This window comes from Gymnoscopelus braueri (genome assembly GCF_963280865.1).
Source record: "Gymnoscopelus braueri genome assembly, chromosome: 4".
NCBI classification, from domain to species: Eukaryota; Metazoa; Chordata; class Actinopteri; order Myctophiformes; family Myctophidae; genus Gymnoscopelus; species Gymnoscopelus braueri.
In genome coordinates this window covers 7402734-7423223 of record NC_137605.1, presented here as the reverse complement: position 1 = coordinate 7423223, position 20490 = coordinate 7402734, and the positions used below count along the sequence as shown (strand labels likewise).

The 20490-nt window shown below is 42.3% G+C and overlaps 1 protein-coding gene across 1 annotated transcript in view; it reads right to left on the bottom strand.

Annotated features, from left to right (window-relative positions):
- Positions 1-6696: 6696 nt before the first annotated feature.
- The window catches only part of LOC308083392 (serine/threonine-protein phosphatase 6 regulatory ankyrin repeat subunit A-like), a gene marked incomplete at its 5' end in the record, with an annotated part of 31802 nt that continues 18008 nt past the window's right edge, over positions 6697-20490 (bottom strand). Inside the window, 8 exons of the mRNA XM_080425709.1 lie at positions 6697-7233; positions 8483-8574; positions 9991-10073; positions 10830-10912; positions 13767-13912; positions 15147-15230; positions 16770-16857; positions 18533-18752. Coding sequence (XP_080281835.1) covers positions 6920-7233; positions 8483-8574; positions 9991-10073; positions 10830-10912; positions 13767-13912; positions 15147-15230; positions 16770-16857; positions 18533-18752 — 1110 coding nt within the window. The 3' untranslated portion in view covers positions 6697-6919. The remainder of the gene's footprint in view (positions 7234-8482; positions 8575-9990; positions 10074-10829; positions 10913-13766; positions 13913-15146; positions 15231-16769; positions 16858-18532; positions 18753-20490) is intronic.

The following is a 20490-nucleotide window of genomic DNA, read 5'->3' as shown; positions in this document are numbered from 1 at the left end:
TTGATCCTGAAATAGACGCAACTGTATATTGGCATCAACTTGACTTCAAACTGATAATGAATGAATGAATGAATGAATGAATGAATGAATGAATGAATGAATGAACTTACTGTGATCAGTGATCCTCGTCGTAAAGATTGATGTACTGGACTACTGGTTAAAGTAAAATGGCGGATCCAGTTGTTTACCAGATCAAAGAGATCTCTTTGACCAGATTGTTGAATTACTTTCTCCTTTGAAAGGTAAACTCGGCACCAGATCAGAAGAATCTACTTTCAAGTCACACTCTCGACGATTCTATATTCACGAAACATTGGTATATACTTGATACATTAACACAGTTTCAAATATAAACGTGTTGTTGCCACTGATCTAGAATAGAGATCACTGATCTCTATTCTAATCTCTAGTCTACATGCAGCTTGAGAGAGTCGTGGTTTAAATTCCCCGCCGATATGCAAAGTAGTCAGAATTGCCAGATTCTGCGAGAGAAATAAGCAACCAGGACTATGAAAACAAGACCAAAAGAAGAAACTGCTAGGGCACTAGGCCATTATGAGCACTTTAAACCATTGAAAATAGCCGACCTACAAGCTCACAGCGCGTTGCGATGCGAAGCATTGTGAGCTTGTAGATCTGCTACTTTCAAAAAAATCTTGAAATAAAATGTGGAATATTTGGAACATTTTTCTTTTAACATTATAACAACACAAATCTAGTACGGGGTTCCCTGGCAGGAAACATTTTCAGTTGGGGGGTTATAGGGACAAATACATGTTAATTTGGGGGTCCATGACACCATGAAAATATTTGAGGCCCACTGGTTAAAATCCTTGAAAAAATGTGAAGCAAGGCCAAACAAGCGCCCCCCAACAAACGCAGATTCGCTTATAATAAGCGGACATGGCAACACTGAAAGTAGTCTCATAGAACATGGGGGGGGGGGGGGGGGGTTACCAGGCTAGGGTCCGGGACCCCCAGGGGTCCTGAAGGGAGTCCCAGGGTAGTCCCCAGGCAGCTAAATGATAGATAGTTAGGGAACCAAAAAAAAAAGGTCTGTTACTCTGAGAGTGTACAACTCATGGGTACACTCTCAGCGTTACATTAACATTGATTTCACAATATAAATTGGGGTCCCAGAGATAGAAATGCCATTAAATGGGGGTCCGTAGCCTAATGCATGTCAAACTGGGGGTCCTTCAATTAAAATGGTTGGGAATCACTGCTAGAGCAGTACAAAATCTTCTCTTATGGGGGACCCCTGGCATATCTTTTCAAATGGGGGTCTGCGGGCTAATAAGTGTGAAGTTGGGGGTCCTTGACATGAAAAAGTTTGAGAACCACAGACAACACTGTTAAGAGCTCATCTAAAGCTAATGACACACATAATACAAACCAATATGGTTTAAATGTCATCTTTCTGAGTTATCTATTGATCCAAACCACATGAGAGTTTTATTGTGAATTTAACCCAGTGATAGAGAGAAAGAAGATGAGCTCTAAAGTATATTATGCTACTTGTGGTGGAAAGTAACTAAGTAAATTTACTGAAGTACTGTACTTAAGTACGATCTGCTATTTTTATACATTTGAAAACTATCTGCATAATGAGTACTGTCTACTTTTGGTATGTTAAGTACATTTTTATACTAATACTTTTGTACTTTTACTAAAAAAAATCTACATTGCAGTATTGATACTTTTACTTTTTTTTGTGTACTTGTGTTTGAGTACTTTTTCCACCACTGGCTACTAGCACTTGACCACCAGTCACCACACGGTGTCGCCAGACTATCAAACAAAACCCTACAGAGTGTGACTTCCTATGCTGCTTTAACATTATAGACAGAGAAGTTATTGTACTTATATTGTACTTCCTCAGAGTGGATAAATAATACACATAGTATAAGATAGTAAAGGCAAAATAATAGTTATGGGAAAAAGGAATAAACCAAAATAGTCTATATAATACGCACATAGCTTTGTATATAAATAGCCCTGTCGGTAACAGGATAGGTGGGCACCTCAGTGTTAAATTGGCTATTTTTTCCAAAATGTTAGAAATAAAACATTTTGGAAAATGTTGCAGTGAAGTATACATGATTAGAACGTGCATTCGACAATTACAATAGCTACAAAACCTTTATATCCACATTATCCAGTCATTTTGGGGCATAAACAAGAAGTTTAAGGATAAAATTAAGTCTGATAATGTCACCTGTCTGTAAATAGGACTACAGTCCTATTTACTGTAATTAACATCCTGTAATTAACATTCTAAAATGCTATACAATACTGAAAAATAGCAGTACATATCGAAGGTGGTGCCTTCTACGGTATGTGTCGGTTATTGTGCTTATCATTTAGTTAGTTATAACTAAAACCCATCGGTCATTAGAGTACATACAGGTAGGTTACATAACATATTCCATAAAGAAGACTCACATCATTATTAAATAACATAACTCATTTATTTATTACTCATAAAATATACAGCAATCTCATGTACTGAAAGAATTCAGGGAGCAATGAATTCACAGTCAATTTCTTATGTACATGCTAGTTTCATCCCTCTTAAAAGAAAAGGAGAAAAACTAAAAGTCTCCCCCTCCATTCTAGCAAACGTATTGTAACGTTACATATATTTTCCAGTTAAAACGTGTCAAAAGAGACAAACCAGGGGAGTTCTGAAGAGGCAATGTTCAGACATATAGGATCAAGTGGTTTTCATGTCCATTCATGTAAAAGCTAAAGCAAGCAAAACCTGTCATCATATATTGATTAATATGAGCAAAATAAAGGAACGAGAACATGTTTCAAACATAAGGAAATCAAATGCTGCCCTATTGGTCTTACAGTGTTTCTCCTCATGAAGCATGAAGCCTCACTTCCATTTCAGTGCTTACCATAAAACCATTTGTTTTTTTTACCGTTATGTTAAGTGCCCTCCTGTATGCCCTCGTCTCTCCTCAGTAACAAATGAAGGCACCAAACGATGACAGAAATAGAACCGAAAACAAGTACAATTTATTTATGAAAGCCTAAACCTCAAAAGGATAGTTCCAAGTTGATCGGCTTAAAAATAAAATCTGCAGATAACAAATAGTTTTTTTTTTCTTAAATCATTCAGGTCAGCAATTACTGTGATTTGATTTTTTTCCCCCCACTAAAAGGATGAGGCGTTTAAGACATTATGAGCATATTAAAATTTCCGGATCATAAAAAATAAATGATTTCCCCTCCCTGCCTCCCATATGGATTACAGACTTGGGAGGATAATGCCTAATTTATGCTTCGTCTTACGGTGGTGTGGCACGGCGGAAATAGCTGATCTGCAGGCGCACGACACATTGCCGCCGCAGCGCTTGTAAATCGGCCATTTCTGGCACGCGACACCGCCGTAAAACGAAGCATAAATCGTGCGTAAGTGCGTTTCTGACCGTTGTGTGTGTAGTGTGCGATTATCAGCCGGACTCCACTTGAGACTTGAGGTGCGTTCGGATATATAGGCTCTGAGAGCACCAGTGCGCACCCCGGGTGCTCTCGGTTTGTTCGGAAATTCTGAGCGGCCGGAGTGTTGCCGCTTCGCAGTGGTGTAAAGTAAGTACATTTACTCAAGTACTGTCCTTAAGTGCAATTTTGAGGAACTTTTACTTTACTGGAGTATTTCACATTTTCAGTACTTTTACTTCTACACCACAACATCTCATCGAGGCAAATATTGTACTTTTACTCCACTACAATTATTTGAAAACTTTAGTTACTAGTTACTTTGTAGATTTGATTATTATTACAAAACATATTAACCCCTTCAGCGCTAAATACATTTGGGCCATTTGAAAATAGCCGATCTACAAGCTCATTGTGAGCTTGTAGATCTGCTATTTTCAAAGGACTTTCATACATTTCTAAACTTGTGAAATGGGTCATTCTGGAAAATGAGAACTTTCTACTTTTGTTCTTTGATACCGACACTTTTGCACTTTTACTCAAGTACATTTTGATTACCAGACTTTTACTTGTAACAGAGTATTGTATTATATATATACTACATTGCAGTATTGATACTTTTACTTGAGTAAAAAATTTGAGTACTTTTTCCACCACTGCCGTTTAGAAAACTCAAAGTGTTGCTCTCTGGGAGCAGTCAGAGTGGGAAAAGCCGGGTTTGTCCCAAGTGCCTGAACATTGGAGGAGGAAGTAATTGCAAAATGCAATGTTTGCAGCTTGTTTGGTGCTCTAGATTTCTGATACTTCTCAAACCGTTTTAACGTCAAGGACCCCATAACTCTGAGTTCCGGGTCCATTTGGTTCCATTTGCACACTCTCAGAGTTACTGACCTGTAAGGGTCCATTTGGAACCTCCTCAAAAAAACCCTCAGGGTCCTTGAACCACACTTGGAGAACCACTGCTCTAGACAGTACTCAACACGCGGCCGTGTACCAAAACAGGTAATAATCACAATCATAAAAATGGGATGAGTTTTAAAAGATGAAACTGGCAACGTTAGTTAATGAGTATCTACTCTGACCGTTTGTAAATTGACCGATATCGGAGCGCTCTATGACGTCAACACCAGAGCCCTCTGAAATCAGAGCAGATCCTCAGAGCGTATTTCCGAACGCACCCATTATGACACAATTGCTCCACTCCGCAAATCAATTAACAATCAATTACACCTCCGTTAAAAAAAAAAAAGGTAAAAGAAAGAGCTAAATTCAATCCACTTCTACAGTTTTAAAACAGGCTGAAAATGTCTCGGCCTCCTTCGTTTTGGTCCCTGTCTGCTTTGCTCTGAGTGAAGTGCTACTCCCTCGCCGATCGTGTTTTATTGCCGTAAAAGAAAGGAACGGGATCCCCGACTGCCCGGTACAGTTTCTACCGCAGCCAGAGGACCGCTGGGCTCGGTAGCAGTGTTGATTTTGACAGCAAATTCTTATTTAGTTTTAGTCACAGTCTTTTGGATAAAATTCCATTTATTTGAGTCATTTGAAATGTTTTAGTTTTTGTCTAGTTTTAGTCGACTGAATATCACAAGATTATAGTCGACTAAATCTACAGTTGATTTAGTCGACTAAAATGTATGTTGGCGGTGCCTTGATGGCGTCGTAATGGCTGATTTTACACTTGGTTGCATGCTGAAAATAGCTAATCTACAAGCTCACAACGCGTCGCAGCGCAACGCGTTGTGAGCTTGTAGATCGGCTATTTTCAGAGCGCAACACCCGAGCACAACCAAACATAAAATGAATCGTCTTTTAGTTCTACTGGATCTCTTCTCCACTCGTCCCTCCATAACATTTTTGTCTAGTTTTTATTTGTTGACGAAATTGTCAATATATTTAGTTTTAGTTTTAGTCATCATAGCTTAGTTTTGATTTAGTTTTCGTCAGTGAAAAAAGGTAGTCGACGAACATTTTTCGTCATAGCTGTAGTCGACGAAAATCAACACTGCTCGGTAGGGATGATGTACCGGTAGGGTTTCTACCGTAGCCAGAGGACCTCTGGGTTGGGTAGGGGTGATGCAGCAGCAGCAGCGGGCGGCGGGGGGCCCAGGGGGGGTCCAGTAGCTGCTGGAAGAAGGACAACATGGTGATGATGAGGTTCTCCTCGACTCTCCTACGTCTCAAGTTGTTTGGGGGGGGGGGGATTCTTTAAGGCTCCTTTTGTGGGCTCGTCTCCTATCCTGCCCCCTTCCCAAGCTGGCGGCGGTGATTTTTAAGACACTGTGCGTGTGTGTGTGTGTGTGTGTGTGTGTGTGTGTGTGTGTGTGTGTGTGTGTGTGTGTGCGTGTGTACTTGTATTGCTATACTTCTGAGGGCCAAATGTCTCCACTAATGTAGTAGAATGTGCTAAATGTTCCCAGTCCTCACAAGGAAAAAAACAACATTTTTACAGTTAGGTTTACAATTAGGAAAAGATTCAGATTGGGTTAGGGTTAGGACTAGACATTTAGGGGTTAGGTAGAGTTATGCCCCATTTATACTTTGTGTAATAAGGGAGGTTCACTTCAAGAACTATAACTATAATGAAAATAACGTCACCACTGTTTTTGTTGTAGTTGTGGTGTGGCCATTCACAGAGTTAGAACGTTTTTTTAAACTACATCTTTATAGTTAAGAGTGCTTGTTGTGAACGGCCCTCAACCACTTGAACTCCAACATGCCTATTCTGGGGGGGAACGTTCGCCCCCAAAAAAATGCAGATCTACCAGCTCAAAACGTGTTGCGTTGTGACACATTTTGAGCTTGTAGATCTGCTGTTTTTGGCAATGAGATTTGGCGTAGACGGACAAAAAAAGTGGTCCAAGGACAGTTGTAACTGTTAATAGGCTCTATGCACAGCAGCCATATTGGAAATAAATTGGGCCTCTTCCTTATAGCCTTCACAGGTGTTACCAATGAAGGCTTTGTTCCATTTCATGCACAGTGGTTCTCAAACCCTTTCATTTTCAAGGACGCCCATAACTCTGAGAGTGTACAAATGGAACCGTAAGGGTCCATTTGATTCCATTTGTCCACTCTCAAGAGTTACACACCTTTTAAGGGGCCATTTGGAACCTCCTCAAGGAACCATGAGGGGTCCCTGGTCCACACTTTGAGACCCACTGGTGTAGCAGAGTGTTTCCAGTGAGTCAACATGACACAATATCAGCACCATGACTTCTGTTTAGACCAGAATGGAACAGAGCCTTCATTAGTATCATTGGTAACAACCTGTGAAGGAGGTAAGAAGAGGCTCAATTTCTTTCCAATATGGCTGCTTAGTGCACAGAGCCTGTTCAGGCTTTGAGGTTAGGGTTACAAATGTGCATGTCCCCACAAGTGTAGTAATACAAACACGTGCGCGCGCATGTGTGTGTGTGTGTGTGTGTGTGTGTGTGTGTGTGTGTGTGGAGGGCCCCCCGGGGGTCCCTCCTCAGTAGGTCTCTGAGTCGGAGTCGTTGAGCTCCTCGTCCTTGTAGTAGGTGTGGTGCTGGTGGCTGATGTTGTTGAAGCTGCAGTAGGAGGTGTGGTGGCTGCGCAGGGCGGGCAGGCCCTTGGAGGGGCTGCTGCCGCTGCTGCTGCTGGTGGTGGTGGTGGTGGTGCTGGTGGTGGTGTTGGTGGTGTAGTGGTTGATGGCACTGAAGGAGGAGGGGGGACAGGGGGACACGGGCATCATGGTGGCCAGGATGAGGGCCAGGCAGTCGGCCACGTCCTTGTTGGGCGCGCACGCCAATGCCGGTGTGTAGCCTGAGAGGGGACAGTGGTGGCCGTAATGCAAGGTTAGTATTTTGTTTTGACTTTTTTAATAGTTTACCTTTTTTTTTTATATGGAGGTTTTAGTCAGGTGAGACTCAAAAGGTCAGAAATACCATACAAAATATTATAATTTAAAAGGGACAGTTCACCCCCAAAATGACTTTTTTTCTATCGATTAGTCACCCCATGGAGACTTGAATTCATTTTTTTGTTTTTGTCTCATTCCTAAGACAATAATTTGATGACCGGCAGCGGTTCCGGTAGGAGACACAAAGAGTCTCCTTTGTGTCGCCTATCGGTCCGCGACACAAAGGAGGTCAAAGGTCAATTGGCTTAGGAATGCGACAAAAACATATATATTTTTTTGGTGAATTATCCCTTTAAAGGAGACATCCGGACATTTTAAGTGTTATCTTTGATGTGTCGCAGAACCTGGCAACTCGGTGTTGCCAGGGAGAGAAACAAGCAACCAGCGTTAGCTCGTTCTGCATTAGCGTTAGCTCGTCGGGGACTTTCAGTGCCTGTTAGGGTATCATGAGACTCCACAATGAGTACTAGGAGAAAAAAAACAGACTTTGCATTTGTTAAAATAGGCGAATTTCAGCTTTCCACGGGCTCCCATTATGCCAACGGAGGGGGTCGTTAGACGGGACGAAGGGGACTCTCTGGGAATAACTCAACGACCCTTTCAATGTTGGTGAGTGATTAGCGACACATCAAAGATAACACTTAAAATGTCCGGATGTCTCCTTTAAGTTTAATTCTACTTCTTGTTATTTTTACTAGTTTTAGTTAAAGGACGACTTCACCCATTTTCAATCTATCTACCTACTCGGTCTGTGTCTCAGAGGAGGGCTGTGGACAGTTCAGAAACCCGCCTACCAATGACGTCATTGTTGGGCTATTATTCTATTCTATTAGCTTAGATTCCCCATCAGTGATGTCACTGGTAGGTGGGTTTCTGAACGGTCCACAGCCCTCCTCTGAGACAGAGTAGAAAAAAACGGTACCATATCATAATGAGCATTAGTGAGGACCAATTATATGAACATAGGTTGAAAATGGGCAAAGTCGTCCTTTAACTATAATAACGTTGTTAAAAAGCCGGAGTTACACTTAGTTGCCGCTAGTTGTGCTCTACAAGCTCACAACACGTCGCACTGCAACATGTTGTGGGCTTGTAGATCGGCTAATTTCCAAACAATTGAACAGAAAGGTGTGGTTATGTGGTTAACCTCACCGTTCTCATCAACAGCTAATACACTGGCTCCCTTTGCCAGCAGTTCTTGTACAACCACAGTGAGGCCATTTCTGGCAGCAACATGGAGAGGCCTGGAGGGAAGAGAACAAACACCATTATGTCTCACAGGACGTCCTACATTCCTCTGTGCCTGTTACTTACTAGCAGGCCCTAGAGGTTGTGCTGCTTTTTATACAAGCTCACAACCTGCCGCAGTGCAACGTGTCGTGTGAACTTGTAGATCGACTATATTGTCACCATTTGAAGTACGTATGTATGGGCTTAACTCATTCACTGCCAAGGTCGACTTCTGGCGAGACGTCGTCCAAACGCCCACGCTGCCAAGGTCGACGTATGACAACTTTTAGATGTTTTGGGGGGTGGGGGGGGGGGGGCGCTGTGAATGATCCAAGCACCACCGAAGAAGAGTACAATCAGAGATCACGTCTTGATCACAACAAAAAAAATCTAGGCATCTTCCATGTTAACACTCTCACCGCCGGGCCCGTAGCCTACGGGCCGATAAATCCAACTGTACAGCGCCGATCCCGTAGCCTACGGGCTGTGGTGCTTTTTCCTTTTTTTCGAAAAAAAAAAAAACGTTTTTCAATTTTCTAGTACGGCACATTTCATCGTAACACCACCGGAAATGGAATTATTCCGGATCACGTTTTGCAGATCCCGTAGGCCTCCATTCTAAAGCGCACACTGAAACGCCATTTTCTTCGATTGTAGTTTTTCTCCTTCGCTGATCACTGTTTAACATAAACCGTTCTAACTACAACATGGCGGCTCCGTTTGACACGTGGTTTGGACTGGTACACGCAGGGAGATCTCCGCGATGTTTACAAACAGTGCACAGCTCAATCCTAAGGATTTTAACGAGGTCTATGGCGACGTGAAAAAAACAAAAAACAACAATAAAACGTTGGCACTGGTGAGTACATTATGAGATTAACCTCTGGCGGTCAATGTGTTAAAGGATTTATAAAAGTCAAATTTTCTCTGATTTCTGTTGTTTTCTAAGTGTTTTTCAAAAAACAAGCCACATTCAAACGGCCATCCCCCCCCCCCCCCCCCCCATTCTGCCGGACCCCCGTGCGTGTAATGAGCCGATCTCCGTGAGGACGGCGGTCACGGAGAATATTCCACGATTTTTTGAAAGGTATCAGTAAAATCTATGACGTTTTCGCTGGCAAGGGGACGGTAGGCGATGTTTTAACTCTGGCAGTGCATGAGTTAAGTGGTTAATTGTGTAGTGGGTCCCGTCAATAACGGTAAACCATTGGTTCTCAAAGTGAGGCCCAGGGACCCTCAGGGTTCCCTTGAGGGGGTTCCCAAATGGACCCTTAGAGGACTAACTCTGAGAGTGTACAAATGGAACCAAATGGACCCTCACGGGTCCATTTGGTTCCATTTGTACACTCTCAGAGCCATGGGGGTCCTTGAAATCAAATAAAAACCACTGATGAAACAGGAAACCCAGCGTTGACGTGGTCCATACGTACGTTTGTAAGGCTGCGTTAGTAGCGTTGATGAGGTTCCTGTCTGTGATCTTCTCTAAGATCAACAAGGCACTGGTTTCATGTCCCTGTGAACAATAACAAAAACAAAAGAAAACAGTCAGCAGCACATACTGTAGACTGTAGACCTACCAAACAGGTTAATGCATTACATCATAAATCAGACAGCAGAAAACAACCCCCCCCCCCCCCCCCCCCCGCCCAAAGAATAAAGCTAAATCAAATGCAGCATTATGTTACTGGATTACGAGGTAAATTAATTTAACTTCATTCCAATTAATGGTAATTACTGTATTATTTGCCATGGACTGTAACCTTGCAAATACAACTGCAAATGAGTCGACGTATTGTAACAGAAATCCTCCGTGTTGTTACAGAAGGACCCTGGCAAACAGCCTATTGTAAAGCATTCCTCCATGTCTACCGAATTCATGTTCATAGTTTTTAAGTTTCAATTTAAAAAATCCCGCTCAACCCTGTCCTAAAATCATACTGTAGACCCATACTGTATCACCCGATGGATACAGGTGGAAATATCAGATGCTGTAGAGCAGTGGTTCCCCACGCGTTGTGAGCTTGTAGATCTGCTATTTTCTCTGGAAAACTTTTCCAGAGAAATGTCTATTTAATTTCTGAACATGTTAGATGTTTCTTATTTTGGAAAAAATGCTATTATTTGTTTTAAATGTTTTGAAATAACATTTTTTTTGTCGTAAAAGATAATGAAAAAGGATATTTACTGGGTCCCAAACCCACTGTTTGGGAGACAGTGCTGTAGAGTGTGTAGACAGAGCAAACAGCGCCACCATAATGTAAATCCATACCTTACTGCAGGCCAGGTGAAGTGCAGTGTTCTTGGCTGCATCCTGCAGTGTGAGATCTGCTTTCGCACTGCTGACCAACAGCTCTGAGACACAGACAGACAGACAGAGATGGTGATTCATTTACCAACATACCAAAAACACAAGAGCCACAGGCTCTGCCAGAGAATCAACCAGGTTGATGTGTAACATTGTGTATAGTCTAAGTGCTGATTGGCTGCAGGGTCTGAAATCAACATCCGCCACCCGCCGGCCAAGGTCGGGGGAAGGTTTTGGTAAGGATAAGGATAATTCCTTTTAACAGGTCGTTCATGAAAGTCCTTGCGGGCTTGTTTCCAATGAGAACCTGTGAGCAATTGGGGTTAAGAGTCTTGCTCAGGGACAAATTTCATATCATCGGCACATATGCTGGGAGAGCCTGGAATCGAACCTGGGGCAACCAGGGCCTCTGGTTCCCTAGGCGGGCTCACTAACCACTCAGCTATGGCCGCCCCCTAATGTTTGAAAGAATTATATACTATATGCAAACGTTAACCAGATCATATATCTCTGCAAAAACCAAACAAAAAATGGAGTTAGGAGGTTTTGTTCATCATTGATAAGACCAGCTGAATGGACCTCCAAGCTCACAATGAGGTTGGAGGTCAAAAGGGGGTGGAGCCTGGAGTCAGCAAAACCAGCTAACTCCACCCCCCTTTGGTGGAGTTGGCTGTTTTAGCAGAAAGTTTGAGCATCCAATGGAAGTTAGCTTGTTTTGTCAGAAGCGCTTTTTAATACTTTATTGGTTCAACTTTGTTTTACCAACACACAGACCAATAGCACTGATTTATGGGAAAAAATGCAAAAGGGTCAAAATGGAGTTAGCTGGTTTCTGCCCGACAGAAACGATATATGGAAGGCCATGAGGGGCAAGAGGAAAAAAGAAACCTTGTTCAATATGTATCGACATAAAACTCACTCAAAACCTAAAACTTCATTCTGTGCTTGATCATGGCAGAGCTATACATTGACAGCACATAAACGGTAAAACAGGGTGGTGTGTGGAGTATTTAACCCATTAAAACCGGGAAAGCATTTGCGTAGCGTGGCACCGAGTGAGCTTGTAGATCTGCATTTTAAAAAAATCGTTAAATTGGTGCAAATCTTTGAATATATATATATTTTTAACATCTTGTAAGTATAACTAAAGACAAATTCGACCCCTGTCAGTTTGCTTATAAGAAAGGTTGCGGTACAGAGGATGCGGTCGTCACACTGGTCCACTTCATTACAAAACACCTAGATAAGTCTAATAAGAATCATGCAAGGGTGCTGTTCTTAGACTTCTCTTCAGCTTTCAATACAATACAGTCTGTTATTCTGCTGTCAAAGATGGTACGGTTGGAACTGAATCCATACTTAATTCACTGGTATGCTTCCTTCCTTACTAACAGAGTACAGAGGGTGAAAGTGAACAGAACCCTCTCCGCAGCATTAACTACTAATGTTGGTGCTCCCCAGGGTTGTGTAAGCTCAGCTGTACTTTTCACCCTTTATACTGACAGCTGTCGTACTGAGGAATGTCTGTCTGAATGTCGCACTGACAAACCAGACCAATACATTCTAAAGTACTCTGATGATACAGTTTTGATTTCTCTTTTGGATAGTTCCAGTGATCCTGGACTGCACCAACACAGAGTAAATAAGGTGGTGGAGTGGAGTGATAACAACGCTCTTATCATTAACACAAAAAAGACAGAGGAGATTGTTTTTGGTGCCCCACTAGAGATACACAGATCCCCCATTACTATTCATAGTGAACAGATCAACCAGGTATGTACGTATACATACCTAGGAGTAGTAATTGACCACCTTCTGTCATGGAAAGACCAGATTGAATCAGTGGGTAAGAAGGCAAAGCAAAGAGTCTATTTCCTTCGCCGCCTGAGATCTTTTGGTGCTAGTAGACAGATTCTTCTTTTGTTTTTCACTTCTGTTATTATGAGTGTTCTTTAGTACTGTAGTACCACCTGGTATGGATGTCTGTCTGTAGCCTTAAAGTCACAACTGCTGCAGCAACTGAACATTTGTTCAAAGATTGTTGGACAACCACTTCAGAGGCTCTATACATCTACGTATAATGACAGTATGATAAGGTTGGCAAGGAATATCACTTCAAACACAAGCCATGCTTTGTATGGAGAATATAGGTTGCTGCCTTCAGGAAGGAGATACAGTGTTCCTACATACAATAAGGTCAAACTGAAGAGGTCCTTTGTCCATCAGACGACACTGAGGCTTAATCAGGAGTTATAGGCCAGGGGTAGGCTGAGAGGTAGACATTGCTCTTGTCTTTGTATGTCTTTATGTATGTATTTTGTTTTGTTTTCTTGTGTCATGTCAAATGTGTGTACTGTTTATTGTTGCATACATGGCTGCTGGGTCGCAAGACAAATTTCAGTGTGAACTGACAATAAAGTATTATCGTATCGTATCGTATTAAAGCGAACATTTTTTACTCAAATCTTTGCTTCTGGGGGGTCCCTGGAAGTAAATATTTTCAGATGGGGGGGGGGGTCCGAGGACAAATACATAATTTTGGGGGTCGTTCACATGAAAAATGTAAGAACCACTGATATATAGCAACATGAAAAAGTTAGGATTTAGAAGACATTTGTATAATCCCCAGAAGCAAAGATTTGAGTTACAAATGTTATATTATATATATATATTCAAGGATTTGCAAAAATGTTCATGCTTTTTCAAAAATAACAGATCTACAAGCTCATAGCGCGGAGCTTGTATATCTGCTATTTTTGACTAGCCAAAGACATCTAAAAAAAAAACACAGATGCGTTCCCGGATTGAATGGGTTAAGTTGATGTGCCCTCATCCTCAATGCCTTCAATATAATTTTCACGAGTCAAAACATGTGGTAGAAAATAGTTTCTTGGTTCTCACCGACGGCGTTGGTCTGTCCGTTCTCGGCTGCCATCATCAGAGGGGTTTTCCCCGTGGCGTCCACGCTGTTGACCTGGGCGTTGTGACCGAGCAGCAGCTGCAGACATTCCACGTGGTCGGTGAAGGCGGCCGCGTGCAGCGGCGTCCTGCAAGGGACACAATCAGATAAAACACTCATTTTATGGCACTGTAGGGCAGTAGCTCTCAAAACGTCTTTCGTGCCCAGGACCCTCAAATTGATATGTATTTGGCTGCGGACCCCCACCCCCCCCCCCCCCAACTGTAAATGTTGTGCTAGGGACCCCTTCCCCCACCCCCAGAAGAGAAGATTTTTGTTAAAAAAAAGCAAAATTATTAAAAAGTCTCCAAACATTTTTGATATTTAAATTTTTTTAATCATAAATAGCAGATGTACAAGCTCGCGGCATGGCACAAAGTGACGCGCTGCGACCTTGCAGCAGAGGTCACGTTAGTCCGATTATTGCCGTTTTTGACCAATTTTCCATGACAAAGACCGGAAAAAATAAATCTCTCCGGACATCCTGACCGGTTGATAATGACACGTAGGGATGGGCAATATTATCGATATCACGATATATCGCGATATTTTATTTCGCGATACTGTATCGATACTCCAGTATCAATATCGCGATCAAAAAAAATAAAAAAATACAGGCTTTATGAAAAACATTCAAAGAACCTATCACAGATCTGCAGCTACTCAATATGTAGTGTATATATAAACAATATGTAGTTGTGATATATGTATATATCGCAATATATCACAATATATCGCAATATATCGCAATATATCGCAATATATCCCAATATCGTGATACGACCCAAGTATCGTGATGCGTATCGCAATATAATCGTATCGTGACCCAATTGCCAATACCCATCCCTAATGACACGGCAGTTCATTAATTATCACCGCAAATCAAGCACATTTCAAATCCTCTGCTTCTCTCTCTCTCTCTCTCTCCTAGCGCGACCCCTGGCTTGTAGATCTGCTATTTTTGAAAGTGGGGTCCTTGCGGGACCCTCAGGGGTTCTTGGGGGAGTACCAGGGGGTCCCCCGCAAAACGTGTTAATATGGCGTCACAATCATTTTAACCACTAACCATATTTGATACTTTGGCTATTCAAAAAATAGCAGATTTATACAAGCTCAGACCACCTCCTGTTAATAGTCACAGAGCCACCGGAAACGCTGCTTTCAATATACGCTGCGTTTACTGAAGTTTGCTTTTTTTGAAAGTTAGATGTATAAGGTTTCTTTACGTACTGTAGATCACAGACATGAGCCATCGTGTGAGCAACATGTCTGGTGTCATGCATGCTGTAGTGCTTGGTTTTGTAATGTGTAACGTTACTGACCTGTTTTTACTATCTGTGGTGTTGACGATAGCTGGTCCCAGCGTGTCGATCAGCATCTCTGCAGCACCTTCATTGTCATGGATTCTACAGCAACACACAACATTACATTTACAGTATATAGTAATTACAACTTTAAATATAATCCTAAATATGCTTTTCACCGCGGTCATGGTGATAGATGTGGTGTGGTGTGGACTGCCATTGGCAGCGATTTCTATCACTCCGTCTTATTGCAAAAACATTGTATCGCTCCGTCTTATTGCAAAAAGGTACGAGCGACACCCTGCTAAATACGTGATTTGTGGTCCAGCGAGAGAGCTCCGCTGGTCCGACCGGTTCGAACCTCCCTGCGTATAGGGAGGAGAGGTACGGGCACTCAATGCTCGTCTCGAGCAGCTCGCTTGTAAACAGCCTATTCATTTTTGGTATGAAATAGGCCACGTAGTGGCTCAATCTTGATACATTTCATAACTGCTGAATGTTGTTATCAATATTCGGTACTTCCATGCAGTAGTCAGTTTCTGTCCATCTCAAGTGGTGTCAAGTGTATATGTTACAGTATGATTGGAGAACCAGTACGATTGAAGAAAGCGCGCTCGTTTTTACCACCCACCCAGCACTAGAGGGAGCCACAAGCCAGGCTTGTGCACAAACATATATGGCCACACACACTCATGCTTTTTTTGGTTTATTGAAAGCAGGACTGTTTAGATACTTTTATTGTGTTCTGGCTTTTGTTTTACTTTCTCCCTGACACACACACACACACACACACACACACACACACACACACACACACACACACACACACACACACACACACACACACACACACACACACACACACACACACACACACACACAGTGATCCATGAAAAGAACTATTCTGTCCCTATCGGTTTACAAATCAAACGGCGCTGAGTCGACTAGTGGAGCATCGGCCGGTCAGCGCGGGCACTCGCGCCTGGAGGCGCGAGGGCGCGCTTCCTCGGCCTCAAGCTCCACTAAGTCGGCGCGCCGTGCGTGTGAACGCGTGTTCAGCGTTCCCCTCATAGATATTATGGTTCCCCTAGCGTAGCTTCCTGGTTGCTATGTGGGGGGGAACAACAAAAGACAGGTCTCCGTCGGCGCATCAAAGCCCCGCCTCTCCGCGCTCTCCTTCTCCTCCTCGGAGGAGGAGGAGAAGGAGAGGACGGGACGGTTTATTACGCGAGGAGGAGGAGGAGGAGGAGGCTCCTCTTCCTCGCGAGCCTCGCGTAATAAACCCCCGCCTCGCAGCGCCGTCCTCCTTCTCCTCCTCGCGAGCCTCGCTAATAAACCCTGTCTCGAAAAGCCCCGCCTCGCCCCGAAGGAGCCCCGTGCCTAAAAACGAGCGCTCTGTCTTCAATCGTACTGGTTCTCCAAACGTACTGTGACATATATACGTCTAAGTCCACGCCTACTGCAGAGCACAGCACGCTTCTGGTTAGCTGGCGCTCTGTCTCGCCACAGCAGCAGCAGCGGCAAAGTTGAACTTTTCGCAACTCTGACGCTCTGCTTTTTTTTATGGCAATGAAACACAGCTGGCTGGTGTGAATTCTGCATCAAGATGTGATTATTGCGGTATAACAGTGTGGCTCTTACACAGCACAGTGCAGCGGGCTGAAGGCGTTCCCCTCGCTCTTGTGAAAGACTTCCTGTTCCAGCAGGACCTCCACACACGTATCATGACCTGGAAGACAGAGAGCAGTACATCATAGAGAGCCATGGTGTTAACGCATTTCACTGCCATTGACGGAGATCTCCGTCATTTAAAATCCACCCGTTTACCGCCATTGACGGAAATCTCTGTAAAAAAAAAAATGGCTTCCCGTTTTTCACACAGAACCAGGAGATAACGCAATCTAAAGATTTACTGCGCCATTCACTTCCTGGTTAACTCTATAACTGCCAAAGACGTTTATAAACGTCTTTGAGAAATTAGCTGTTGCCTGCCAAAGACGTTTAAAAACGTCCTGAAAAAAAAAAAAAAAAAATACTTTTTTCAAAAAAAAAAAAATTCTAAAAAGATTTTCTAATTATTTAGTATTGACACCTTTTCGATATTCCAAACGAATAAGGAGATAACAATTTCCAAAGATTTGCTGCTCCATCCACTTCAATGTTAAAATTGAAACGGACAAACAATTCACAATGTTTTTTGGTTTGAAACCACTGGTTTTGAGCTATTTTCAAACATCAAACAACACATGACAACAAGGTCAAATTGACCTCGTTGACATTTGTGAAACCACACCTGAATCTCATCTGTGATTAGAAATTTTCTGGGGATCAATCATACTTGAGAAAAATATTTTGTGGCTATGCGAAAAGGTACCAAAATCGGTCAAAACCCTGGCAGAGGCTACAGACTGTTCTGAAAAAACTCTGGCAGGGTAAGAGTTAAAGTATTTGGGAAATATTCTGTATCTCGGTTCCTGTGTTTTGTAACTATGTACTTTTGGCAAAACATGCTATTTTCAACTGGGTAAAACAAGAGAACTGGAGGTCACGATGACATTTTTTTCTCACTTAATATTAATGTTATTATAATTAAAATCTTAGTGTTTCGCCAATTATTTGGGGGCCCACGTGCGATAATATCCTCACGGGGTCGGGGGAATAGCTGCTCTAAGCTGTGTACTAGAGATGCGCGGATGGGTTTTTTTGTCACCCAAATCCGCGTTTACAAGTTCATTATCCATCCGCCATCCACCCGCGGTAATTATATCATCCTATTTATAGATCCGCACCAACCGCACCAAATAATTGTTAATTTCCTGACGTTAGTTTTCTTATAAACAATGTTACTCACCACTGTCGCGATGCAGTGACTGTATACAATCCACAACCATGGTAACAACAAGCGCACGTCTTCATTAAGTTACTTTCGCTTTCGACCACTTTGTTGCCATGTCGGCTTTTTATAAGCTTTTTACAAGCGACTTTTGGGCTTGTTGTTTGGCACTTGTTTTGGGCTTGTCTTCATAGACCTGGCTACTTATTTCTCTCGCAACCTGGCAACACTGGCTGCCTGCACAGCAACATGTAGTGAGCGGCTAATTTGTGCCTGGTGTAAAATGACGTAATATTAAAATACTACAAACGCACACGCGGTGAAATTTCGTGCTTTTTAAAAGCTATTATAGGCCTATAGATTGATATCATTAATTTAATTCCTGCATCATTTCACCCGCGGTTTATCCAATATTAATTCATAATTATATTTGATTGACCCAAATCCACCCAAACTGCGGTTAACTGCGGCAACCGCGGCTAGAACCGCGATCCGCGCATCTCTACTGTGTACAGTATGTCAATGCGTTGCTGTGTGTGTGTGTGTGTGTGTGTGTGTGTGCGTGTGTTACCGTTGTAGCAGGCCCAGTGCAGGGGGGTGTAGCCGTGGTTGTCCGTCAGCACGGGCAGCGTGTCCACAGACTGGGCGGCGTGCAGCAGGCCCCCCAGCACCCCGATGTGACCGCACGCCGCCGCCAGGTGGACCGGAGTCCTGCCTTTACAGTCCCGGACCAGGAAGCTGGCGCTGTGCTGCAGCAGGGCGTCCACGCACTCCTCGTGGCCCGTCACCGACTGACACACACACACACACACACTTTAGCATTTTAGGACGCCGAGTTTATTAACTCTATAACTGCCAAAGACGTTTATAAACGTCTTTGAGAAATTAGCTGTTGCCTGCCAAAGACGTTTATAAACGTCCTGAAAAAAAAAAAAAAAAAATTCTAAAAAGATTCTCTAATTATTTAGTATTGACACCTTTTCGATATTCCAAACGAATAAGGAGATAACAATTTCCAAAGATTTGCTGCTCCATCCACTTCAATGTTAAAATTGAAACGGACAAACAATTCACAATGTTTTTTGGTTTGAAACCACTGGTTTTGAGCTATTTTCAAACATCACATGACAACAAGGTCAAATTGACCTCGTTGACATTTGTGAAACCACACCTGAATCTCATCTGTGATTAGAAATTTTCTGGGGATCAATCATACTTGAGAAAAGTATTTTGTGGCTATGCGAAAAGGTACCAAAATCGGTCAAAACCCTGGCAGAGGCTACAGACTGTTCTGAAAAAACTCTGGCAGGGTAAGAGTTAATGGCATTTTTGCATTTTTTTTGGGGTGTTTTGACTGTAAGCCTAGAGCCGAAAAATTGCAGATCTACAAGCTCACTCGCTTGTAGATCGGCCATTCTCCGGTACATGACACTGGCACGCAACTATGTATATAAATCATGTTTTACTCTAAATCCCAACCCCAACCTTTAATCTTTGTAAAATGTAAATGTATCTCTAAAAATCTATTTTCCAACCATAAAAAATCCCTCACAATGTCTAGTTCTCCTATTCTACTATATTTGTGGGGATATTTGGTCCTTATATTAAAGGGATAGTTCACCCCCACCTCATGGAGACTTGAATTCATGGATATTTTTTAGTTTTTGTCTCATTCCTAAGCCAATAATTTGATGACCGGCAGCGGCACCGGTAGGAGACACAAAGGGTCTCCTTTGTATCTCCTACCGGAAGCATATTATCAAATTATTGGCTCAGGAATGCGACAAAAAACAAAAACAAATCCATGGGGTGACTTATCGATAGAAAAAAATATTTTTCTTTTGGGTGAACTGGCCCTTTAACACATTGATTGCCAAGAACGAGTTAACTTGTTTTTACTCGTTTTAAAAATCCATCACTTGATTGCCAAGATCGAGTTCACTCGTTTTTTTTTTTTTTATTTGACCCAAAGACCAAGGAGATATGATTTGTTGAAGATCTAGCCTCCTATCCACTTCCTTGTTAACTTAAAACTTAAACATTTTGTATCTCAGCTCCTGAGTACTTTTTTTTTTTCAATGTAAAAACCCTGGCATGAAAATGCAAAAAATCTGAAATAATTCTGGCAATCAATGTGTTAAGTATAGTAATACAAACACACACGCATGATGAATTTCACACAGTAAAATCATCAGCGTTAATGTTAACCCATTCAATCCGGAAACGCATGTCTGTCCTTTTAGATTTCTTTGGCTCTTCAAAAATAGCAGATATACTATGAGCTTGTAGATCTGCCATTTTAGAAAAAATCGTGAAAATGTGTGCAAATCTTTGAATACATTTTTTTTTAAGAGAACGTTTGTAACTCAAATCTTTGCTTCTGGGGGTCCCTGGAACAAATAGATTTTACAAATGTTAAAATAATATATATTCAAAGATTTGCACAAATGTTCACGATTTTTCAAAAATAGCAGATCTACAAGGTTGAGCTTGTATATCTGCTATTTTTGAATAGCCAAGAGAAATCTA